The sequence below is a fragment of the Pelophylax lessonae genome (assembly GCF_965119305.1).
Source record: "Pelophylax lessonae genome assembly, chromosome: 1".
In the NCBI taxonomy this organism is placed as follows: domain Eukaryota; kingdom Metazoa; phylum Chordata; class Amphibia; order Anura; family Ranidae; genus Pelophylax; species Pelophylax lessonae.
Window position 1 is genome coordinate 123,189,162 of NC_138768.1, and position 23,058 is coordinate 123,212,219.

The following is a 23,058-nucleotide window of genomic DNA, read 5'->3' on the forward strand; positions in this document are numbered from 1 at the left end:
GTTAGGAAAGCTTCTTTTAACTATCCTGGACCAACTCCTGTGCAAAAAACAACTTTTTTTTGTTCTTAGCCATATCATTCTATGATTTTTCACAGCATCAGAAAAACAACCAAATAAATAGTAGCATAAAAAGATATATATATATATATATATATATATATATATATATATATATATATATATATATATATATATATATATATATATATTGACAGTACACAACGTATGATCCACTGTATTAAAAAAGGAACACAAAGAACACTTAATAACAAAGTAAAACTTGTGGACCTTTTTATTTTCAAGATAATGTCACCAATGCAGCTCAACATGCAAAAGTGAGAGTTTCTGCTTTGATAAAATTTCACTGACAGCAGTTTACTAGGACTGGCTAAAAGCATAGAACAGTCGAGAAGTCATTGTTCCAAGGACCCGAGTGTAGCTGAAGTACTTGCCTTTGGTGGATATGAGTGCTGCTTCGCTCTGCTCGCTGCTTCCAAATGTATTGGCAGCTTTTACATAGAAGAAATAGTTCTCTCCTGGTTGCAGTGAAACTCTCAGCTGCTGATTCTTAATACCAGATACGGACCTGCAAAGTATACCCAAACCAGAAAGCAGCATGCTTACTAGGGAGAACATACAGTATATTCAGACTCATAAATAAGAACAATTTTAATTATAAATAAATAACTTAACGTAATGAGGTTGATTTATTAGAGCCAAATAGACTGTGCACCCTGCAAGTGCAGTAGCTCCAGAGCCTAGTAAATGAGGTAAAGCTTCACTTTGCAAAGAATACCCAATCATGTGCAAGGAAAATTAAAAATAGTGAAGCTTTACCTCATTTACTAAGTTCTGCAGCAACTGCTCTTGCAGAGCGCAACTGCACAGTCTATTTGCCTTTAGTAAATCAACCCCGCTGTTTCATCGTACAGCATCTTCCTCTGATCTTGTTTAGTGACCTTATACAGTGAAGCAATGCTCCAAACCATTTGTAGACTCTAACAGGTTGAGGAAGGACTGTTCAAAAATCCAAATGTGTGTTGGTTTTCTAAAGATTCATAACATATGGATGAGATTGTGTAAAATTAGATGTAACAGTTTGTAAAACTGGCATACACCTTACTATCTCTTCTTATAAATATATATATATATATTTTACCATTTCAATTCATTTTTTGTAAAATTCCTTCCATGTTTCACAGACTGTACAGATATATCTGTGGCCAACTTAAATATTTTACTTCCACAACTTAAAGGATAACTGACTGCTATCGAAGGGAGTGAATTTGAGGACACATAGGTAAAGTTGATCATCAAAGCTTACATTTTGTATCAGGCTATATAAATTTTAGATATCCACAAACGTGTCCATCAGGGGAAGAAACAGTCTGCTTTTTTGGATAATTTTTGCTGACTTCTATTTTCTCCAAGTTAGGCCAATGCTGAAACTGTTTGGCTGCTATCGCTCCTCGCGAAGACTTAGATAGGTGGTTTGTGAATGGTTGAATTGTTAGATATTTGAAGCCAATGACCAGGCTACAAGACAATCAGCAAGTTTTACCTGAGCCCCTCTCCCTCTGAGGAGTACTGCTTGCACCACTCCAATGTGAAGGTGTCAGTGGATTCTGGATGAGCAGTGTTCCATCTGATTACAGCAGTGTTCCAGCACACTGTGCACTCCTCTGCTTTAATCACCGGGGTGGAAGGAGCTACCAACAGAAAGAAGAGCTGTTCAGCAACTTGGTCTATGATACCTGCACAAAAACTCCATATTTACAATAGTTTACAACTAAACCAAAACTAACGATTCACAGAAATAACTACATGATATTCCAAAAATGTGCATCACTGTGTGTGTTTTTTTTTGTTTTTTTTAAGTGACCTACTTTCTAAAAGAAATGCATGGCTTTCCTGCTCTTTTTGTTTCCTTTTGTTAAAAGCTCACACAATATGGCAGTAGGTGGAACAGAATCTGCAATAGGCTGGTTTCATTTACTCTATATTGTCAAGAGTATTGGCACACTTGCCTTTACATGCACATGAACTTTAAAGGTATCCCAATCTTAAGCCCCGTACATACGAGTGGAAATTCGGCCGGGAATTTTCATTCGACGACCGATCTGCCGATTTTCGGCTTGTTAGCATGATGCTTCCGACAACCGACTCCGACTTTTCGGCCGAAAAAATCCTGGTGTGCAGGCTATAAAATTTTTGTCGACCATCAAAACATGTCCGATTTTCGTCTCATTAGTACAGATTTCGATGGAGAAAAATCTGATGAGCAAGAATAGGCATGCTCAGAGATGAAAGAACACATACAAAGCAATCCAACACATGACATCACTTCTGAAGTAGAATTCTGTCGTGCGGGAAAATTCGTGTGCAGTCTAGAGCACATTCCAACCAACAGACACGACTCTGGACAAAAGACGGACGACCGGTCGGCAGAAATTTGTTGCGTGTGTACGAGGCTTTAGTCTGTAGGCGATATTGAGTTGTCACACCCTTTGCAGCTTTAACAGCTTCAACTCTTCTGGGAAGGCTGTCCACAAGGTTTAGGAGTGTGTCTATAGGAATGTCAGACCATTCTTCCAGAAGCGAGTTTGTAAGGTCAGGCACTGATGTTGAAGGAGAAGGCCTGGCTCGCAGTCTTCACTCTAATTCATCCCAAGGGTGTTCTATCGGGTTGAGCAATGTTCATTGCTTACATGCTTTTGCACAATAAGAGCAGTTTTTGCACATGGATTATTTGCACATATAGAACATGTTCTAACTTTCAATATATTGCGACACACATATTAATTTACAGCAATTAGACTGCCAAGACTGGTAGTTATTATTGTACAAAACTAGTTATAGCAGCAAAAGCCTGGAGATAATACAGAGCAGCGCCAACACCCACTTTCATTTTGCACATTTTTACAATATGACGTGTCGCAAATTTTATACGCTATATTATTTTTTCTTTATTTGCTATTTTTTTCCCCATGAAAGTGGAGTTACCCTTTAAAGCCTGTGTCCATGGGGATTCTAATAATTGTAACACTATCCTCAGAGGACTCCATGATTTTAGAACAAAGAGAAAGAGAGCTCTATCTTTCCACCATTACAGTCCATGGAGTATCGGCTCAATGACTGGGTTCTTGGCCTCCCCACAAGGCTGCAAAGCTAAAACGTGTCAGCGTCTTGTAACTATCAGATACTGCTGAATTTTAACCAATAAATCTGAAGAGAATCATAGCTGGACTGCAGCAATTTTTTGTTTCTTTGACTCTATGATTTTAGCACGATGACAATGTTTCCTGAGCAGCATTAGCACTTAAGTCTGTTGCCCAGCGTTTGTCTTTACTACATCAACAGTCAACAAAACAGTTACAGAAACAAGAGTGTTAAAGTAACATCATGTGTTATGGTATAGATACTGTCACCAAAGGCCAGGAATCAAGCCAAGGAATAAAATAACTCTCACAAAAGCTTTTGGAAATGAGGAAAGACCCCGGGACAGATACCATTGCAGCTTGAAGTCTGAAATTCATCTTGCTGTAAATGCTCGGAGGAATTTGTGTCTGCTGGCCAAACAGAGGTGCTAAGCTTTCATACTCCCCATTACAGTATCTGATAAACAAAAGTATCGGATGTTTGCCAACAATCAGGGAGACTTTTGTTTTTTCATTGTCCTGCCAAAAGTTCTTGTCAGACGTTATGTATTTCTTGGAATAATGGACGAAAAAAATAATAGAGCCTGCCTGCTCAGTGCTCAAATGCGTTGTCATTTTGAATGGCACACCAAACACACCCAAAAGTTTGTGCTTTGAAGAACACCAGAGTGCACACAGGTGTGTGTGTTGTGGTGTATAATGGCGCTTTTCCACTGCATGGAACCGAACGGTTTGGCTCGTTTTTGTGCTTTTCCACTGCTGGTACCGCATGGTATGGTGTAGGAACGGTTCGGTACGGTACGGTGGCGCTTTTCCACTGCATGGAACGGAACGGTACGGCTCTCAAAAACAGTACCACCTCGATTGTGGTCCAAGAGGTACCATACCCGGTACCATATCCCACAATCCTTTGCATGCAGTCACTACTAGCCACTGATTGGTCAGAGAATCCCACCCACCCCGTTGTTATCCCACCCACTTAACTTTAGTACTACTTTAGTGGAAAAGCAAACCATACCGTACCGTAACGAACCGTTCCAACACCGTACCATGCGGTACTAGCAGTGGAAAAGCAAACCGGGCCAAGCAGGGCCGAGTAGAGCCGAGCCGGTACTTGCAGTGGAAAAGTGCCATTAGAGAAAATAGTACTTGCCTAGTTTTTAGGTGCATTATGCAACATTGGCAGTCTATGGCAAATAAATGGGCCACCTTAGCACAAAGCATGTTTGCACACAGCATACCACATGTTAACATGCATGCGGTAAATAATTGCAATGGTGAGAAAGGGATCTTAAAAAGGGTTGCAACCATTTGCACAAAAAATTTTAAAAATGTAGATTTGGTTGTGAAGAAGTTGTACAGAGGTTTTTTTTTTTTTTTTTTTTTTTTTTTTTAGGGGAAACCATAGTGTTTTAGGTCACTTAAAGTTAAAAAAAAAAAAAAAAAAAAAACCTTGAAAACTATCTTTTGCTATTTCTGTAAATGATTCATTATATACAAAAATGTAATATTGGGTACACACATGACACTGGTGTCAAAGTGGATTGTGGATGTTCCTAATAGAAAGTACAGCATATATGAATCCCTATAGAGCAGAAGGTTAAAGAAGAAGTCACTCTTCTGACTCCTTTAACTGTGTGTTAAATTTAAGCTTTAGCTGTTCAATTCTCTAACTCTTGCTGACCACATAACGGATATATATGGAGGCAAGAAAAGTGGGCCTTAACGCCAAGGCGCTGCACATATGCGTTCACTGCATGCTCCCGGCACACTAACCAAGTTGTCACTGACAGCTCTCAGTCATGGCTTCTGATTGGGAACCAGCAGAATGGGCTCCCAATTATGTGACCACTGTGAGAGCCAACTACAGTGGTCCCATGATAGAGAAGCTGCGTCCCATCCTGGCCATTAAAGCACATTGAAAGGGCACCAGGAGGAAGCGTAATGGGGTTAAATAACTTTTTTTATTTGGTAAATATGTAAATGGTGAAATTATACATTAGGACTCACTAAACTATCTCAGTTATATGACAACTCTGCTTAAAAGCCTTTCTCTACTCTTAAAGCAGAACTGGATTTGCCCAAGCAGCACCTTTTGCTCTCCTTTACCTTGTTACAAATGATGCCATTCTGATTAGAGGAATAAGTCTGCTTAGAAATATCTACTAAGTCACTGATATCTGGAGTATACGTATTCCTACTTGGAGGCTACTTTTCGTATGAAGATCAATAAATAACCCATTTATGGTCTTCGGAGATAGGTTCAATATCTGAGCAAAGATCCTCTGTTTTGGAGGAAATGGCTAGTGTCTTGCTTACTGTCACCTTGACACTGGTGAATTTATTGATATAGTATGTTGCTGCCCCAACAATGTTGAGGAGAGGTTGTGCAGGAGATATCGAATTTGTTTCCCACACCATTTGCCTTGCCTTTACGGTGAATTGGAGGAAATACCTCTCCAGACTACTGACCTTAAAACAATCTGAAAACTGCTTTTTGTGGCCAGAAAGAAAATTGATATAAGAAATGACTTCTTCTGACCCCTAACCAAACAAGCCTAAAACATTATATCTGCAAATCCAAAGGGTAACTCAGATTCTTCCACTCTATTTGGAATAGTTGGATGCATAAACAGCAATCTCTTTTTACCCTTCTTCGCCCTTGATAATTGTCATGCGTCCCCGTTTCGTAAACGGCTATGTAAGTTAAATGTGTTTGATTCCCTAGTAGTACAATACTTGTTATGAATGTCATATTATGTCTATGCTACTTTGATGCTAATCTTAATTTAATGTACTGCTTTACTGTGTACTGCGTGACTGGGTGACAGACCTTTATGTCTTACACCTCACTTTCTCTTTCCCTCCTTGTTTGTTTTGCTTTTGGGTACTGTAAGAACAAAGATTTAATAAAACATTTTCTGATAGAAAAAACATGCAAAAGGAGCCCAAAAGGCTCTTTCCCATGGGCTGCCCAATCAGGTCTGCCTGTCAGTTTTTTTAGGCCAACCTGATTGGAAGCTCCATATAGCTCTATTGTCAGGCTGCTGTAAATGGCCTTCCTCCTGCCTACCTTCAAATCTGTCCAGGTTCAGAAACAACAACAGAAAAGGACTGTGTCCTTTTTCATTTTTCTGGATCTAGATGTGATGGATCAGAAGGTGCCTGATGTAAACAGACACAAGTCAATTTATATCCTGCTGCCCATAAAGCTACACTATATTACCAAAAGTTTTGGTGTGCCTACCTTTACACGCACATCAACTTTAATGGCATCCAAGTCTCAGTCCGTAGGGCTCAATATTGAGTTGGCCCAATCTTTGCAGCTATAACAGCTTCAAGTCTTCTGTAAAGGCTGTCCACAAGGTTTAGGAGTGTGTCTATGGGAATGTTTGACCATTCTTCCAGAAGTGCATTTGTGAGGTCACGCACTAATTCATCCCAAAGGTGTTCTATCAGGTTGAGGTCAGGAGGACTCTGTGCAGGCCAGTCAAGTTCCTCCACCCTAAACTTACTAATCCTTGTCTTTATGGACCTTGCATTGTGTACTGGTCCAAATCATTTGGTGGAGGGGGGGATTGTGTTGTGGGGTTGTTTTTCAGGGGTTGGGCTTGGCCCCTTAGTTCCAGTGAAGGGAACTTTTAAGGCATACCAAGAAATTTTGGACAATTTTCTGCTCTCAACTTTGAGGGAATAGTTTGGGGATGGCCCCCTCCTGTTCCAACATGACTGCACACCAGTGCACAAACAAGGTCCATAAAGACATGAATGAGTGAGTTTGGGGTAAAGAAACTTGACTGGCCTGCACAGAGTCCTGATTTCAACCCGGTATAACAGCTTTGGGATGATTTAGAATGGAGACTGCGAGCCAGGCCTTCTCATCTACATCAGTGCATGATCTCACAAATGCACTTCTGGAGGAATGGTCAAACATTCCTAAACCTTGTGGACAGCCCTCCCAGAACAGTTTCAGCTGTTTTAGGGTGGGCCAACTCAATAATAAACCCTACGGACTAAGACCAGGATGGTATTAAAGTTCATGTGTGTGTAAAGGCAGGCATCCCAATACTTTTAGTAATATAGTGTATCACTGGTCCAGCCATGTTTGCCGGACATCAAGGAACAACGGCAAAAAGGCAGTGAACAAACATGTGTGTGCTTTAATGCACCGCACCTTAGTGTGAAGCTAGCATAACTTTTAGCTAGAAAACATAAACATTAAAATAATCATATACAACCTTTCATATTTAGGAGACTAAAATGAATACATATTAATCATTCATAATTTTAATTTGGAGCATGATACATGTTGAAAATATATATTACATTGTAAGCTCCTAGGCCTGTCCTAGCCCTCTTTTATTGAATTGTATTGTGTAACGGACCGTTTCAGCAGACAAGGGGTTAAAATCCGTTTAGGCGATATGCCCCTTTCTGAGAGACAGGCACAGCTACTGCAGAACACCAAACTCCCGAACTGGATACAAAATAGCACTCCAACCTGGAACCTCACGAATAGCTGCCAGCAGACGAACAGGAAAAGCATACATCAGCTTACACTCCTAGCAATCAGTCTCCAACAGCATACAGTGAATCCCCCCAAGAACGAGACAAAGCTCCGAGTTGAGGGTAAAACAGGAACAACAACAACAACATTTATTGGAAGAACACAGCACACTTTTATACAGAAATTGGAACATCCTTCCCCCAACAACCGCTTTCCCATTGGTCAATTGCACAGTACCTGCAGTTCCCATTCAGGTCCTCTTTTAGCCATGCAAATGAGGAATTGAAAATGAGTCAACAGGGATTGGTCAGATAGCTTTGACCAATGCAAGGAGACAGAAGCCCCAGGGGGCAATCAATGTACACAATAGTCAGACACAGAACAATGGTTCCCTAACGAGCCCTCAATACACATTACTCTGAGTGTCAATACATCCCTTAGCAGACAACAGGTGAGGTCATTAGCACGCCTGACAATAGGTGAATGGGGAGCCACTTTAGACAGCCCGTCTACTCAGAACTTCCTGTAATGACCATATTAGGAGTTGACTTCCTGTTCAGAGACCTCATGGCAAATGGGAACAAAAATCTTCACATTACAAGGGAGACATTTTTCCTGAATATGACTGTCCCATTTGTAGTAGTCCAAACCATATTTTCAGTGTTCAACACCCTCCTGGTCACCCTGCATTCACCAAATCCATACGAATTAGAACCAGGGGCTGTTTGTTCGGTAGATAGAATCTACCGAACGGCTGTGCAGAAAGGGAGAAATAAATCCTTCTGCACCATAAAATTAACCCTTTAGCTGCCGGTCCATAATCCAAAGGCAGCAGGCGGGCAACCAGGCTCCTCCAATGCAATGTGGCGAGGTTGGTCTCGTCACATCTTGTAACTGTTCAGTCTTCCTTTATTTTGTAAAGCGCTGCATAAGCTGTTGGTGCCATATAAATCCTGTATAACAATGGTATATGTTCCCTTAAGAATGACTTTGATTAATGGGGACCAGGATAAAAAGAGCACAAGCTTGCTCCTCTACAGGGTCATCCTATGCGGGTAAAACAAAGTCAATATTCAGATGTTTCCCTTATATTTTGGACCATTTTCCTTCCTTACTGTGTTTTAGCAATCTTCATCATTAAAGACCATTGCATCATGCCAGTCTCTCGATCCATATTAGCCCATGTCAGCTCTCTGTCAGTAGTCGGACATTCCAAGACAACCTTCTGTCCATACTTGCTGCCAAAACTATCTAGGCTGCCTTGTTGATAATTCTCTAAAATCAGTTTGTTAGCAGCCATAGTACATGTGATACTGGCACCAGGAACAAACAGAATGTCTGACTGCACAGTTTAAAAGGTGATTTTCAAGTGTTTAATAATTGGACTGTGTAAGAAGTGTAGGGTTCAGGAATAGTACCCCAGCAGAGGACATGTAAAGGACATGGAAGAATCCATCTTTGAAATCAATCTTTGATGAATGGTAAATTGAGAGGCCTAAGCTGCATATCTAGCAGCCTATTCACATTCACGCATATCATGAAACTGAAGGAACTGCTGATTTATTGGTCCTCATGGGGAGGTAGAGTCTAAACATAAAAATTACATCATAGTATCAGATTTAGAAATAAAGTGAACCTATGTTTTGCCCTGCAGAGAAAAGCAACAAGTTCACTTAACCGCTGCCTGTCCAGCTGCACATGTTCACCTTTATTTTACTCCCCCAATGCTCTATTTAGCCCATGGGAGGGAAGAGGAAAACCCAAGGTATAGTGAGCATGTGAATAAAGCTACTCTTGCTCTTCCAACATGCCCATGCTGGTGCTTGGTGATTGGCCCAGTGCGTTGGGGCGGTAAAAAGAGCACTTAGCACTATGTAAGCTTGAAACTGCAAATTTAAACTTTAATAGAACTTCCTTTCTTCGCTCCTGTTGGCCAAGCCTAATGCAAGGGAAGAGAAAGATGGTGAATATGTCCAACTGAAGAGGGTATCACGTATAGACAACCATACCTTTGTACAATTGTCCTTTATTTAATTCCCTCACTCTCCTGAATGTCACCCACCTGAATAAATGCTTGCCTTCCAGCGACCGCAGGTTTACCCTAAAGCTCATTATTAAGGCATGTTGACTGAATAAAAAAATTAAGTCTAGCTACATTTAATACTAAATATAAATGTATAATACAAAATGAGGGAGGTTTTTTTAAAATGACTGCACACAGAATTTGGTGCAGAGTTCTGATTCAGCTTCCAGGTTTTATAGTCAAAGCTTAATTGAACAAGCTGACATTAGAAGCTGATTGGTTACTATGCACAGCTGCACCTGATTCTGTGTGCACCACTTTTAGTAAATCCCCCATTTTGTCTTTAGGGCTCAGGCTTCATGCTGCAAGGGGGCTATACAGAATGCAGGAGCCTCTGGAACCTCCATAAAAACTTCCCTACGATCCATAGCTGCTGCATACAGCCACCCATTGCAAATACAAGATGCAGCTGTATGGTGATTTGCGTTATCACTTGCATAAAAAACATTCAGTATGCCCCAAGTGCAGTCAGTTTGTGTTCGGGCATACTAAAATGCATGTGCTTTACTCCTATAAATAACTGCGTCTTCAAATTCCTGTCAATGGCCCATTTTAAGCAGCATCTGTGGATTCTGGAAAGGTTTTTCATGGGTTTGGGGTGCGCATGAATGCTCTCGGGCCCCCTTGCAGCCTTGTGCATGAGCTCTTAAGGAAAATATTCTACGGCATGACTTTAACACTCTGCATCATATTGTACCACTAAAAGACTATGCTGAACTCTCAGCCACTCTAGCGAAAAACCCCAGTGATATGTAGGAATGACAAGCAATACCTACTCTGTGACCTGTAGAAATGGCAAGCACATTTTTTATAGGCTTAACTGCTGTCAGTCCTATCAGCATGTTTCTTCTAAGCTCTTGAGCACTGTAACATACCGGACTGGCTCCTTGGATCTGGCAAGGAACAAGTGCTGCTTGTCCTTGCCAGTCTGAACTCTGATGTATGGGTAATTGCAATAAGTAAATGCTAAGGCAAATTCAGGTACTTACCCTGTTTGCATTTAGAAAAAAATAGATCTAAGGCCTCATGCACACAGGTGCCTGGGACAGTATAAAGTTTCGACATATTTCCCTGCCCTGGAGCCACAGGTGCCAAGTACAGAAACCCTTAGAAATCAATGGCTGTGCAGGGGTATGTGCTGGTACTTTATAAGTATGTGCATGTGTATGGGCATAGAGGGCTGCATTGGGTTTGGGCTCCTGCTGGACCCAATGCAAATCTTGCGGGAGCGGGCGGTTTTACCTCTGCTGCGGGCGGGAGTGGGCGGTCAAAAAATTTTGCGGAGACCCGCGGGGAACGGTGCAATTTGGTGTAACGTATTTTCCAGCATATAAGACAACCTTTTTTTTATAATAAAAAAGATACCCCAAAAATCGCGGGTCGACTTATACGCCAGGTACTGTAGCTTCAGCTAGTTACAGAACATCCCTATTAAAAATGTTAGCCCATTGGATGTGTATACAGCACCTTTGGCAACTTACAGAACATCCCTGTGCTGTAATACTCTATGTACCGTGCTGAGCCAATCACAGCAAACGTTGTATTCTATTAATGCATACTGTACAAAGCCTGCTCGGATTGGCTGAGTCAGAGAGGAGGACTTATACAACCTTTGCCAATCCGAGCAGGCTTTGTATGCAAAAATAGAATACACAGCTTGCCGTGATTGGCTCAGCGTGGTACATAGAGTATTACAGCATAAGGACGTTCTGTAAGTAGCCAAAGCTTACTGTATACACATCCAGCGGGCTAAACTATTAATAATAGAGAAGTTCTGTATGTAGCAGAAGCTACAGTACATATTAGGGCACATCCAGCGGGCTAAAATATTTAATAGGGGCGTGATGGCTCCACTGTTGTTATGAAATGGTGTTGCCTCAGAAGAGGGGGTAGTCTTATACGGCGAGTATAGGGCAAAACCACAGGAGTAGACACAAACATTGCGGGTGTGGGCAGGAGTGGACACAAACATTGCGGGTGTGGGCAGGAGTGGACACAAACATTGCGGGTGTGGGCAGGAGTGGACACAAATTCAGCGGGTGCGGGCGGGTGTGGGTTTAATAAAACAGTCCCGCGCAGGGCTCTATATGGGCATACAACCCAGACTGCAAACTGCTTGTGTCCAGGGGAGTAGATCCATATGTATGCCCCAGACACCACTGTTCATGAGGCCTTATGATGTATATACAGTTTTAACTTTTTATGTTCTGGATAGTGATGAACTTAGGCTTGTTTGGATCATAGGAAATTCTCACCAGTATTGGGCCAATCATCTGTGGCTGAGGCATTGCCCACCCTGCAGCTGTACGTATACCATGTAATGTATACATGGGGCTGCCGGGCAGGAAATGCCTTGGCCATCTATGAATTACCCAGTACAGGTGGCAGCTTCCTGGTGGGCTCACTCAGGTGGGTTTGGATTTGGATCTGAACCTGCCAGAGCTCAACTCTACTTTTGGATAGTGTAGGGAAGAGTTAAACCATTTTTATGCAGTCTGTGCGACATCACAGGTTATTCTCCTTCGCTTCCTGTCTTACAGACACAACAGGAAGTGAAAGTAAATCTCTCCAAACTGAGGGAAATCCAGTTGTCACATCAACAAGTGTTCTGAATGGAAGGTTTCCCATTTTACTGGTTCTGGTGACAACTCAAAATGTTTGATCTCCCATTACTTTCTGTCCCAGTGACATTGGTCTCATTCAAAACAGAGAATGTTAATGTTAATGACACCAAGGGGAGCTGAAAATAGCAATCACCAGCTTGAAAATAACTAAAAATATAGATAATAACGTATGTTATAGCTTAGTGAATTAAGGGCCTGGTGTCATTTTTCAGTATTGTTGGTGTGGAGGGACAGGAACCATCTGCACATGGCACAATTATGTGTAGCAAAGATGAATAGTAGACACCTTACATTGATACACACTGTGTCCGCTATGTCCTGTCATTCAGCACATCGCTGGGATTAACACTACAGCTAGCCTCCCACACTGTCTTATTTGACCCTGCTCTGCTTCTATTACTCACAGCATATTGATATTAATCTGATACTACACACTTGTAAGTCTCTGGAGAAAATAAACAAAACTACATAGCTTAATCCTTCATATGTGAAGAACATATTTTATATCAACAAGTAAAAGGCCTTGAAACATTTGGTACATGTCTTTAGTGTTTGCTATGACCTGACTGCTCCTACATCCAACCTTTGCACCATAAAGTCCATACTGCATAGGTGATATAAGGATAATGAAATAAAATAAATAAATGCAACAGGGCCTCAAGAATTTTTCATGTCTGCAGTCTCTAAACCCCAAATCATAACATGTAATATATGGCAGCTTATGAGTCCTTAGATGTAGTGGCTGCTTTCATTTTTTAGGCTTTTTTCTAAAACCCCAATTTCAAAAATCTATATAAAAACAAAATGTAATGATTTTCATATCTCATAAACCCATATTTTATTCACAATAGAAAATGAAAAAAATATATAAAATGTTTAAACTGAGAAAATGTACGATTTTCAGAACAAATAAGGTAATTTTGAAATTGATGGTAGCAACATGTCTCAAAAAAGTTGGGATAGGACAACAAAAAGCTGGCAAAGTAAGTGGTACTAACAAGGAAGATTCAGAAGGACATTTTGCAACTAATTAGGTTAATTGGCAACAGGTCAATAACATGATTGGGTATAAAGAGAGTATCTTAGACAGTCAGATTGTATCAGAAGTATAGATGGGCAGAGGCTCCCCAATCTGTAAAAAGCTGCGTCTAAAAATTGTTGAACAATTTCAGAATAATGTTCCTCAATGTAAAATTGCCATGACTGTAATTTTAAAATTGATTCCAGCAACATGTCTCAAAAAAGTTGGGGCAGGGCCATGTTTCCCACAGTGTAGCATCCATCTTCTTTTAACAACACTCTGTAAACATCTGGGAACTGAGGAGACCATTTGCTGGAGTTTTGGAAGAGGCATGTTGTCCCATTCTTTCCTAATACAGGATTCTAACTGCTCAACAGTTCTGTCTTCTTTGCCTTTTTTGGGTTTCAGGATACATCAAATATTTTTAATTTGGGAAAGGTCTGGACAGCAAGCAAGCCAGTTAAGCACCCTGATGCTTCTAATGTTGCTCTTTAATTTCTACATACTGTTGTCATAGATTCAGAATGCGCATTGTCCTGCTGAAATATGCAAGCCCTTCCCTGCAAAAGACATCATCTGAATGGGAGCATATTTTGCTCTAAAACCTAGATATATCTTTCAGCATTAATGGTGCCTTTCCAGATGTGCAAGCTGCCCATTCCATACACACTAATGGACCCCCATACCATCAGAGATGCAGGCTTTTGAACTGAGCGTTGATAACACATCAGAAGTCTCCACTTTAGTCCAGAGAACGCAGAGTCCATGGTTGCCACAAGGAATGTCAAGCTTTGATTTTTCTGACCACAGAACAGTTTTCCACGTTGCAACAGACCATTTTAAATGAGCTTTGGCCCACATAAGACAGCAGTGTTTCCGATTCATGTTCAGATATGGCTTCTTCTTTGCATGATAGAGCTTTACCTTGCATTTTTGGATGGCAAACTGTGTTTACAGACAATTATTTTTTAAAGTAATGCTGAGATAATGCAGTGATGTCCATCACAGAATTATGCCTGTGTTTAATGCAGTGCTATTTGAGGGCCAGAAGATCACGGGCATCCAATATTCCATTTCTGGCTTGTACCTTGTGCACAGAGATTTCTCCAGATTCCCTTAATCTTTTGATGATTTTCTGTACTGTTGATGATTTATTTAAAGTCTTTGCAATTTTATGTTGAGGAGCATTATTCTGAAATTGTTCGACAATTTTTAGACACAGCTTTTCACAGATTGGTGAACCACTGCCCATCTTTACTTCTAAGACACTCTGACTCTCTAGGATAATCTCTTTATACTCAATCATGTTATTGAGCTGTTGCCAATGAACCTAATTCATTGCAAAATGTTCTTCCAACTCTTCCTTGTTGGTACCACTTACATTGCCAGCTTTTTGTTGCCCTGTCTCAACTTTTTTGAGACTTGTTACTGCCTTTAATTTCAAAGTGACCTTATTTCTTTTTCTTAAAATTGTACATCTTCTCAGTTTTAAACATTAGACATGTTTTCTTTTTCTATTGTGAGTAAAATATGGGTTTATGAGATCTGAAAATCATTGCATTCTGCATTAATGTATATTTTTCCCAGCATCCCAACTTTTTGGAATTGTGTATTTTCACTCATCATGCCAATAAAGGCCCATTCACACTATGATGCTGTGACTGGCTTTTCTCTGCACTTAACCACATTCAACTCACCACAAAGGAATGTAGAAAACAATTGATTTTGGTGTGCCCTGTTGGCACATGCTGCATTTTTCTGCAATGCACCAGAGCTCACCTGAAATCTTTGCCTGTGTTAGGAATGAATGAAAGTGTCACTTTGACATTTCAATAAAGTTAAAAAAAAATAAAATTAAAGGTAAACAGTGCTTGGAATAGTAAGTTGTTTCAAGGCACCGCCCACCAGTACCAGCACACAAAGAATCATTGCCGCACAATAGAATAAATAATTTTAGCATGTGGCTGGTGTGAATGGGCCCAAATTCTGTCATTTTTCAACTTTCTTTAGCAAACTAGACTTTACGATCATCGCAAAGGACAAAGGGGCACTCTTTACACCTGGAAGTAAAGAGAAATCACCTTGACATAAGGAAAGACTTCTTTAAAGTAAGAGCAGTGAAAATGTGGATTAGACTTCCTCAAGAACTGATTCTGGTCAGTTCAGTGGATCGTTTTAAAAAAGGTCTGGGTGCATTCGTAAATGCATAAAATATAACTGGATATACCATTTCTAATTGATAAAACCAGGGATTGTTGATCCAAGAAATACCCAATTGCCTTACGGGGGATCAGGAAGGAATTATTTTTCCCTCGCTGGAACAAATTGAATCATGCGTCATATAGGTTTTTATCCTTCCTCTGGATCAGCTGTGGGTATAGGATTGAGTATATGGAGGTTTTCTATTTATTTATTGATTTTCAGGACTGGAGACCAGTGATCCAGCCCTGCAGTACATGCCCGCTGCTGACCAGTCCCCTCATCATGAGCCTATGAGTACCCTGCCGATGGACAACCAATGAACAGTATAGTGGTTATATCAGCCTGGAAACAATGTAAGCACCCAAAAAAAGGCCCTCCCACTTTGCAATCCAGAGGAAAAAGATTTGGACCAGATGTGTCATGTGAACAGAGTTGAGGGTCAGTAAAAAGATTACATGATGATTGGAGGGGGTAGCTGAACCCTTAAAATAACAATTAACCTATGCCCTGTCACTAAAGCTGTATTCACCTGCCGATACGATAAAAAAAAAAAAAATGTATATTAAAAGCATTTTTAAATAATGTTTTGCCCCAATTTTTTGCATTTTACTGTCCATTTTGAGTATTTTGCTCTCTCTTTTAATATAATAAAACACACCTTAAAAAGAATCAAACCCCACAAACCTAAAAATCAAACATGTTCGGCATAACAGCACAGCAAATGTGATCAAATGTGAACCCTAACACCCTTAACAGTCCACCTAATCCTAGCAATTTACCCTAATCCTTTCCGTAAATGTGACTTTTAAACTAACTCTAACCTCCTAACCATAAGCCTCACTATAACTTAACACTCAGCCTTCTGCCTCGTGTTAATCTGACTGCAAAAACAAACATTGGATTAATTAATTAGATACCACGTGTTTAAACTAGCATTCTCATGCTAAAATAGATGCATGGAATATACAGTGCCTTGCGAAAGTATTCGGCCCCCTTGAACTTGCGACCTTTTGCCACATTTCAGGCTACAAACATAAAGATATAAAACTGTAATTTTTTGTGAAGAATCAACAACAAGTGGGACACAATCATGAAGTGGAACGAAATTTATTGGATATTTCAAACTTTGTTAACAAATGAAAAACTGAAAAATTGGGCGTGCAAAAGTATTCAGCCCCTTTGAGTGCTGCAAACTCTCTCCAGAAGTTCAGTGAGGATCTCTGAATGATCCGATGTTGACCTAAATGACTAATGATGATAAATAGAATCCACCTGTGTGTAATCAAGTCTCTGTATAAATGCACCTGCACTGTGATAGTCTCAGAGGTCTGTTTAAAGCGCAGAGAGCATCATGAAGAACAAGGAACACACCAGGCAGGTCCGATTTACTGTTGTGGAGAAGTTTAAAGCCAGATTTGGATACAAAAAGATTTCCCAAGCTTTAAACATCCCAAGGAGCACTGTGCAAGCGATAATATTGAAATGGAAGGCGTATCAGACCACTGCAAATCTACGAAGACCTGGCCGTCCCTCTAAACTTTCAGCTCATACAAGGAGAAGACTGATCAGAGATGCAGCCAAGAGGCCTATGATCACTCTGGATGAACTGCAGAGATCTACAGCTGAGGTAGGAGACTCTGTCCATAGGACAACAATCAGTCGTATACTGCACAAATCTGGCCTTTATGGAAGAGTGGCAAGAAGTAAGCCATTTCTTAAAGATATCCATAAAAAGTGTTGTTTAAAGTTTGCCACAAGCCACCTGGGAGACACACCAAACATGTGGAAGAAGGTGCTCTGGTCAGATGAAACCAAAATCGAACTTTTTGGCAACAATGCAAAACGTTATGTTTGGCGTAAAAGCAACACAGCTCATCACCCTGCACCCATCCCCACTGTCAAACATGGTGGTGGCAGCATCATGGTTTGGGCCTGCTTTTCTTCAGCAGGGACAGGGAAGATGGTTAAAATTGATAGGAAGATGGATGGAGCCAAATACAGGACCATTCTGGAAGAAAACCTGATGGAGTCTGCAAAAGACCTGAGACTGGGACGGAGATTTGTCTTCCAACAAGACAATGATCCAAAACATAAAGCAAAATCTACAATGGAATGGTTCACAAATAAACATATCCAGGTGTTAGAATGGCCAAGTCAAAGTCCAGACCTGAATCCAATCGAGAATCTTTGGAAAGAACTGAAAACTGCTGTTCACAAACGCTTTCCATCCAACCTCACTGAGCTTGAGCTGTTTTGCAAGGAGGTATGGGCAAAAATGTCTCTCGATGTGCAAAACTGATAGAGACATACCCCAAGCGACTTACAGCTGTAATCGCAGCAAAAAGTGGCGCTACAAAGTATTAACTTAAGGGGGCTGAATAATTTTGGACGCTCAATTTTTCAGTTTTTTGTTTGTTAAAAAAGTTTGAAATATCCAATAAATTTTGTTCCACTTCATGATTGTGTCCCACTTGTTGATTCTTCACAAAAAATTACAGTTTTATATCTTTATGTTCGAAACCTGAAATGTGGCAAAAGGTCGCAAGTTCAAGGGGGCCGAATACTTTCGCAAGGCACTGTAATTGATCCCTCTGATAGGACAGAGAGCTTATACCGTGAGATAATGCAGAGATCATGGGTCTAGTGAGGACATTTCATCCTGTGATTTCACCAATGATTACTGGTGTTGTGTGCCCCTGTCCTAGCACAATGATCTCCTGGTATAGCTCACAATACCGTTGATGATTTTCATCGTAGACTCTCAACCAGAAACTCTTTTACAATCGGATTCATTAGCTGGTTCTCCCCACATGTGACTTCTTGTTGTATTCATAGGGTTCATTCACACAAGAGGGGCCATACACCATTAAAATTCAGTGTATCTTCAGGACTAGTGCCTGTGTACACACAGTGGTTTGTGGTTCGCAAACACCAGTCGCAGCAATATGCTGCGTTGGGGAGTGTATTCTTCTGCAAGGCTTCAGGAGGTATATAGTGGCCTACCCCTTTATCAAGGGCATTATCCAACATTTGTCAAAACTGCCTAATTTTCCTTTATCTACAGGTGCCCCTTACCTGCACAGGCAGTTTTTTTTTTTTAGTAAAGGTGAATTATCCCTTTGAGAGAAATATGCACCTCCCAACTTTTTGAAATGTGAACGAGGGAATCCTTCTAGCAAAAGTATGTAGGCATAGGGCAACCCCCCCCCCCGCCACGCCCCTTAAAGGAGAATCTCACAAAAAAAATCATTAGGGAAACCCACACCTGCTTCTTTTTTACCACTACTATTTCTTTATACTGGCTTTTGACATTTACAAATGCAGCAATTTAGAATTTGGATGAAAGGTTTAACACTGAGAAACACTTTTTGAAAGATAAAAAGTGCATTTTATATACAACTATATAGATAGTTACATAGTTACATAGTTAGTGAGGTTGAAAAAAGACAACAGTCCATCCAGTTCAACCTATGATGTGTGTGTGTGTTTGCTTTTAACCGTGCATTGTATACCCCTGTATGTTGTGGTCTCTAAGGTGACCATCTAACAGTTTTTTGAAACTATCAATGCTCCCTGCTGATACGACTGCTTGTGGAAGAGAATTCCACATCCTTACCGCTCTTACAGTGAAGAACCCCTTACGCATTTTAAGGTTAAACCGCCTTTCCTCTAGTTTTAGTGAGTGGCCACGCGTCTTATTGTATCTCCTTTCTCTGAATAGTTTGTTCCTTATGCCAGGGTCGCCAGTACAGTATTTGTACATTGATATCATATCCCCCCTCAATCTTCTCTTCTCCAGAGAGAATAGGTTCAGTGCTTGTAGCCTTTCCTCATAGCTGATGTCCTCCATTCCCCTAATTATTTTTGTTGCCCTTCTCTGGACTCTTTCCAATTCCAGCACATCCTTCCTGAGGACCGGTGCCCAGAACTGGACAGCATACTCCAGATGTGGCTGGACCAGAGTCTTGTAGAGAGGGAGAATAATCTCTTTATTTCTGGACTGAATCCCCTTTTTTATACATCCCAGTATTCTGTTGGCTTTACTTGCAGCGGCTTGGCATTGCATGCCACTGCCAAGCCTGTTGTCTACCAGTACCCCCAAGTCTTTTTCCATCTTAGACTCACCCAGAGGTTCCCCCCCTAGTGAGTAGCTTGCTTTCTGGTTTTTGGCCCCCAAGTCCATTACTTTACATTTTTCAACATTAAACCTCATCTGCCATGTAGTTGCCCACCCCGTTATTTTGTTCAGGTCTCCTTGTAAGGTTTCCACATCCTGCATAGAAGATATTGGCATGCCTAGTTTAGTATCATCTGCAAATACCGAGATTGTACTAAATATCATCAGACCAAGATGAGGAACAAATGAGGAGGAAAGGACTAAAAACATAAAAGCACAATACACGTTAGGAGGGGAACCCTTGGGGGAATCAGAAATGGAGAAAGATCTGGGAGTCTTGGTTGATGATAGATTAGGCAATAGCATGCAATGTCAAGCGGCAGCTGCCAAAGCCTGCAGTATATTAGCATGCATAAAGAAAGGGATGTATTCCAGAGATAAGACTATAATCCTTCCACTTTATAAAACTCTGGTCCGACCGCATCTGGAGTATTCTGTCCAGTTCTGGTCGCCAGTCCTCAGGAGGGATGTGTTGGAGCTGGGGAGAGTCCAGAGAAGGGCAACTAAACTGATTAGGGGATTGGAGGACCTTAATTATGAAGAGCGTCTGCAATCGCTTGATTTATTCTCCCTGGAGAAGAGACGCCTGAGGGGGGACATGATAGCAATTTATAAATATCTCAATGGGGATCTCAGCTTAGAAAAAAAGCTGTTCAGTCGAAGGGACTGCACGAGGACTCGAGGGCATACAATGCGATTAGAGGAGAAGCGTTTTAACCTCAGGCAACGTGGAGGGTTCTTTACTGTGAGGGCTACAAGATTGTGGAATTCTCTACCACAAGAGTATACTCAAACATCAGGTTATCCCAATACCCCACAGTGGAGAAGGGGACCTTACAATTACCCGGAGCCATCCTATCATTACAGGGATCAAGGTCCAGATTATGGTCACCAACGCCCAGTATATGGAAGGTATGACCATAGTCCCTCTAGACCAGGTACACACTGGTATGATCCACCTACAGGACCAACTAGAGGCCCTGTTAGAGACCATCATTGGCAGGGTAGACTTGATACCAGACAAGACAATTATCAATATAATGTCCCAGTGGAAAACAGATTCTATCATTTAAAAGATAATGAGGGCCCTAATAACACTCAACCTCCCCCTAACCAAAGTGTTTCCCAACGATCTAGGGAGATAGTATTTGAAAATACCATATCTCAGAATTCTAACAATCAGAGTTATCCGGGTTGGGGTTTTCCCAGGGCCACACAAGGAACCAAACGTCCCGCCGAACCTCAAGGGGAAACAGAGGAGGTAGGCGCATCAAATCTAAAAAAAGTAAAAACTTAGCTGGGGCAGGTGTGTTCAATTTAAGTAAGGTAGCATTATCAGAACCTGAGAGACTTATACTAGATAAAGGTCTGAAGTATGCTCCCCCTAAACATTTGGACAAGTTCCAAACCTATATGGATATCCATAAGTTTGTAAGAAAACTAAACATCAAGAGATATATATTAAGTAACCCCATTAAAGAAAATCACATTGTTAGCTCAGAAATTCAACATTCTGGGCTTTCTAATGCTTCTTTATTCAATCCACCAGGATCCCTAGCCCCATCATTGAAGGTATTTAGGGACGTGTTGCTCAGAGATCTGGATAAGATCAAACCACATAAAACCTCCTTGTCTGCTGACCTACAAAAGGGATTAGATTCCCTATGTGACAATAAAGATCTGGTCATTAGGCCAGCAGACAAGGGGGGTGGCATTGTTGTACTTGACCGCAGTGACTACAACCAGGAAATGCAACGCATTCTTGGGGATAATCAGACCTATGTCCCTCTTTCCAAGGACCCTAAATATTCCTATAAAAAGACTTTGGAGGGTATAGTTGAAAGAGGATTTAATCAGAATATAATAAACAAAAAAGAAAAGGCATTTTTGATTCCCAAGTGCCCTCGCACTCCGGTTATTTATTATCTACCTAAACTGCATAAGAGTCTGACTTCCCCCCCCCCGGGTCGTCCCATCGTCAGTGGCATCGACTCTGTGACGTCCCGGGTGGGGAAGTACATTGACTCTTATTTGCAGCCATTGGTGCAGACCACACCATCATATATCAAAGATACGAGACACATCATTGGCCTTTTGACTGGTGTGATCCCCACTGACCATCTCTGGATGGTCACGGCCGATGTTATTCCCCACAATGTGGGATTGAATGCGGTAAATATGTTTCTCAATAGCGATTCAGACCTGCCGGCAGTACAGATATCTTTCATTATGGAGCTATTAGAGTTCGCTACCCACCATAATTATTTTTGGTATAGTGGGCAGTTTTATCGCCAGGTCACTGGTGTGGCCATGGGTGCGAAATATGCCCCTTCTCTTGCCAATTTATTCATGGCCCAGTGGGAGGAGGATGTCATCTATGCCCATCGCAAGCCGCAGATACTGCTTTGGGCTAGGTATATAGATGACATGCTCCTCCTCTGGGATGGTCATTATAATGACTTAATATCTTTTTTAGACCAGCTGAACTCTAACGATCGGGGTATACACTTAAATTATGAATGCAGTCAGACCACCATTAATTTTCTTGATCTCACCATAAGTATTAAGGATGGACAGTTTTCCACTTCTACATATTTCAAAGCAACCGACAGGAATTCTTATATTCCTGTCGATAGTTGCCACTATGCCCCTTGGCTGAGGGCTATACCTAAGGGTCAATACCTTCGCATTAGGCGTAACTGCAGCAATTTCCAGGAATTCCAAACCCAAGCCCACATCCTCACAGAGAGGTTTCTTGATAAGGGGTATGACGAGAGATTTCGCTGTGAGACCCTAATGGAAGTTGGACAAATAGACAGGGATCAGCTATTGAACAATGTGACTAGAGTTTACCCTAGGGATTCTTCCTTTAGTTTGCCCTTTGTTACACCTTTCTCAAGCCAACATATGAGTATTAAAAATATTGTCAGTCGCCACTGGCATATCCTTGGTAATGATCCAGTTTTGGGTAGTACTTTGCCAGACAGACCACGAGTGGTTTTCAGGGGGGCTCCCACCTTGAGAGATAGAGTGGCACCCAACATTTTGGAACCACCAGTACCTAAACCCACATTTTTAAGTCAGATGACTGGTTTTTACAGGTGCAACAGATGCCGAGTTTGTTCTTTAAGCTCTAATAGATGTAAAACAGTCAAAGAATTCACATCTAATAGCACAGGTAGAGTTCATACCATAAGGCCTTTTATTTCTTGCATGAGCACTGGTATCGTCTATTTGCTCCAGTGCCCATGTGGGCTTCAATATATAGGAAGAACGAAACGACCTC

General features: G+C 41.1%; 1 protein-coding gene across 1 annotated transcript in view; it reads right to left on the reverse strand.

The window, feature by feature from the left end:
- CMYA5 (cardiomyopathy associated 5) overlaps positions 1 to 23,058 on the reverse strand; it is a 125,856-nt gene that overhangs the window by 13,961 nt on the left and 88,837 nt on the right. The window contains exons 10-11 of the mRNA XM_082268514.1: positions 1,562 to 1,709; positions 453 to 586 (exon numbers count right to left, since the gene is read on the reverse strand). Of these exons, the coding sequence (XP_082124640.1) occupies positions 453 to 586; positions 1,562 to 1,709 (282 nt within the window). The remainder of the gene's footprint in view (positions 1 to 452; positions 587 to 1,561; positions 1,710 to 23,058) is intronic.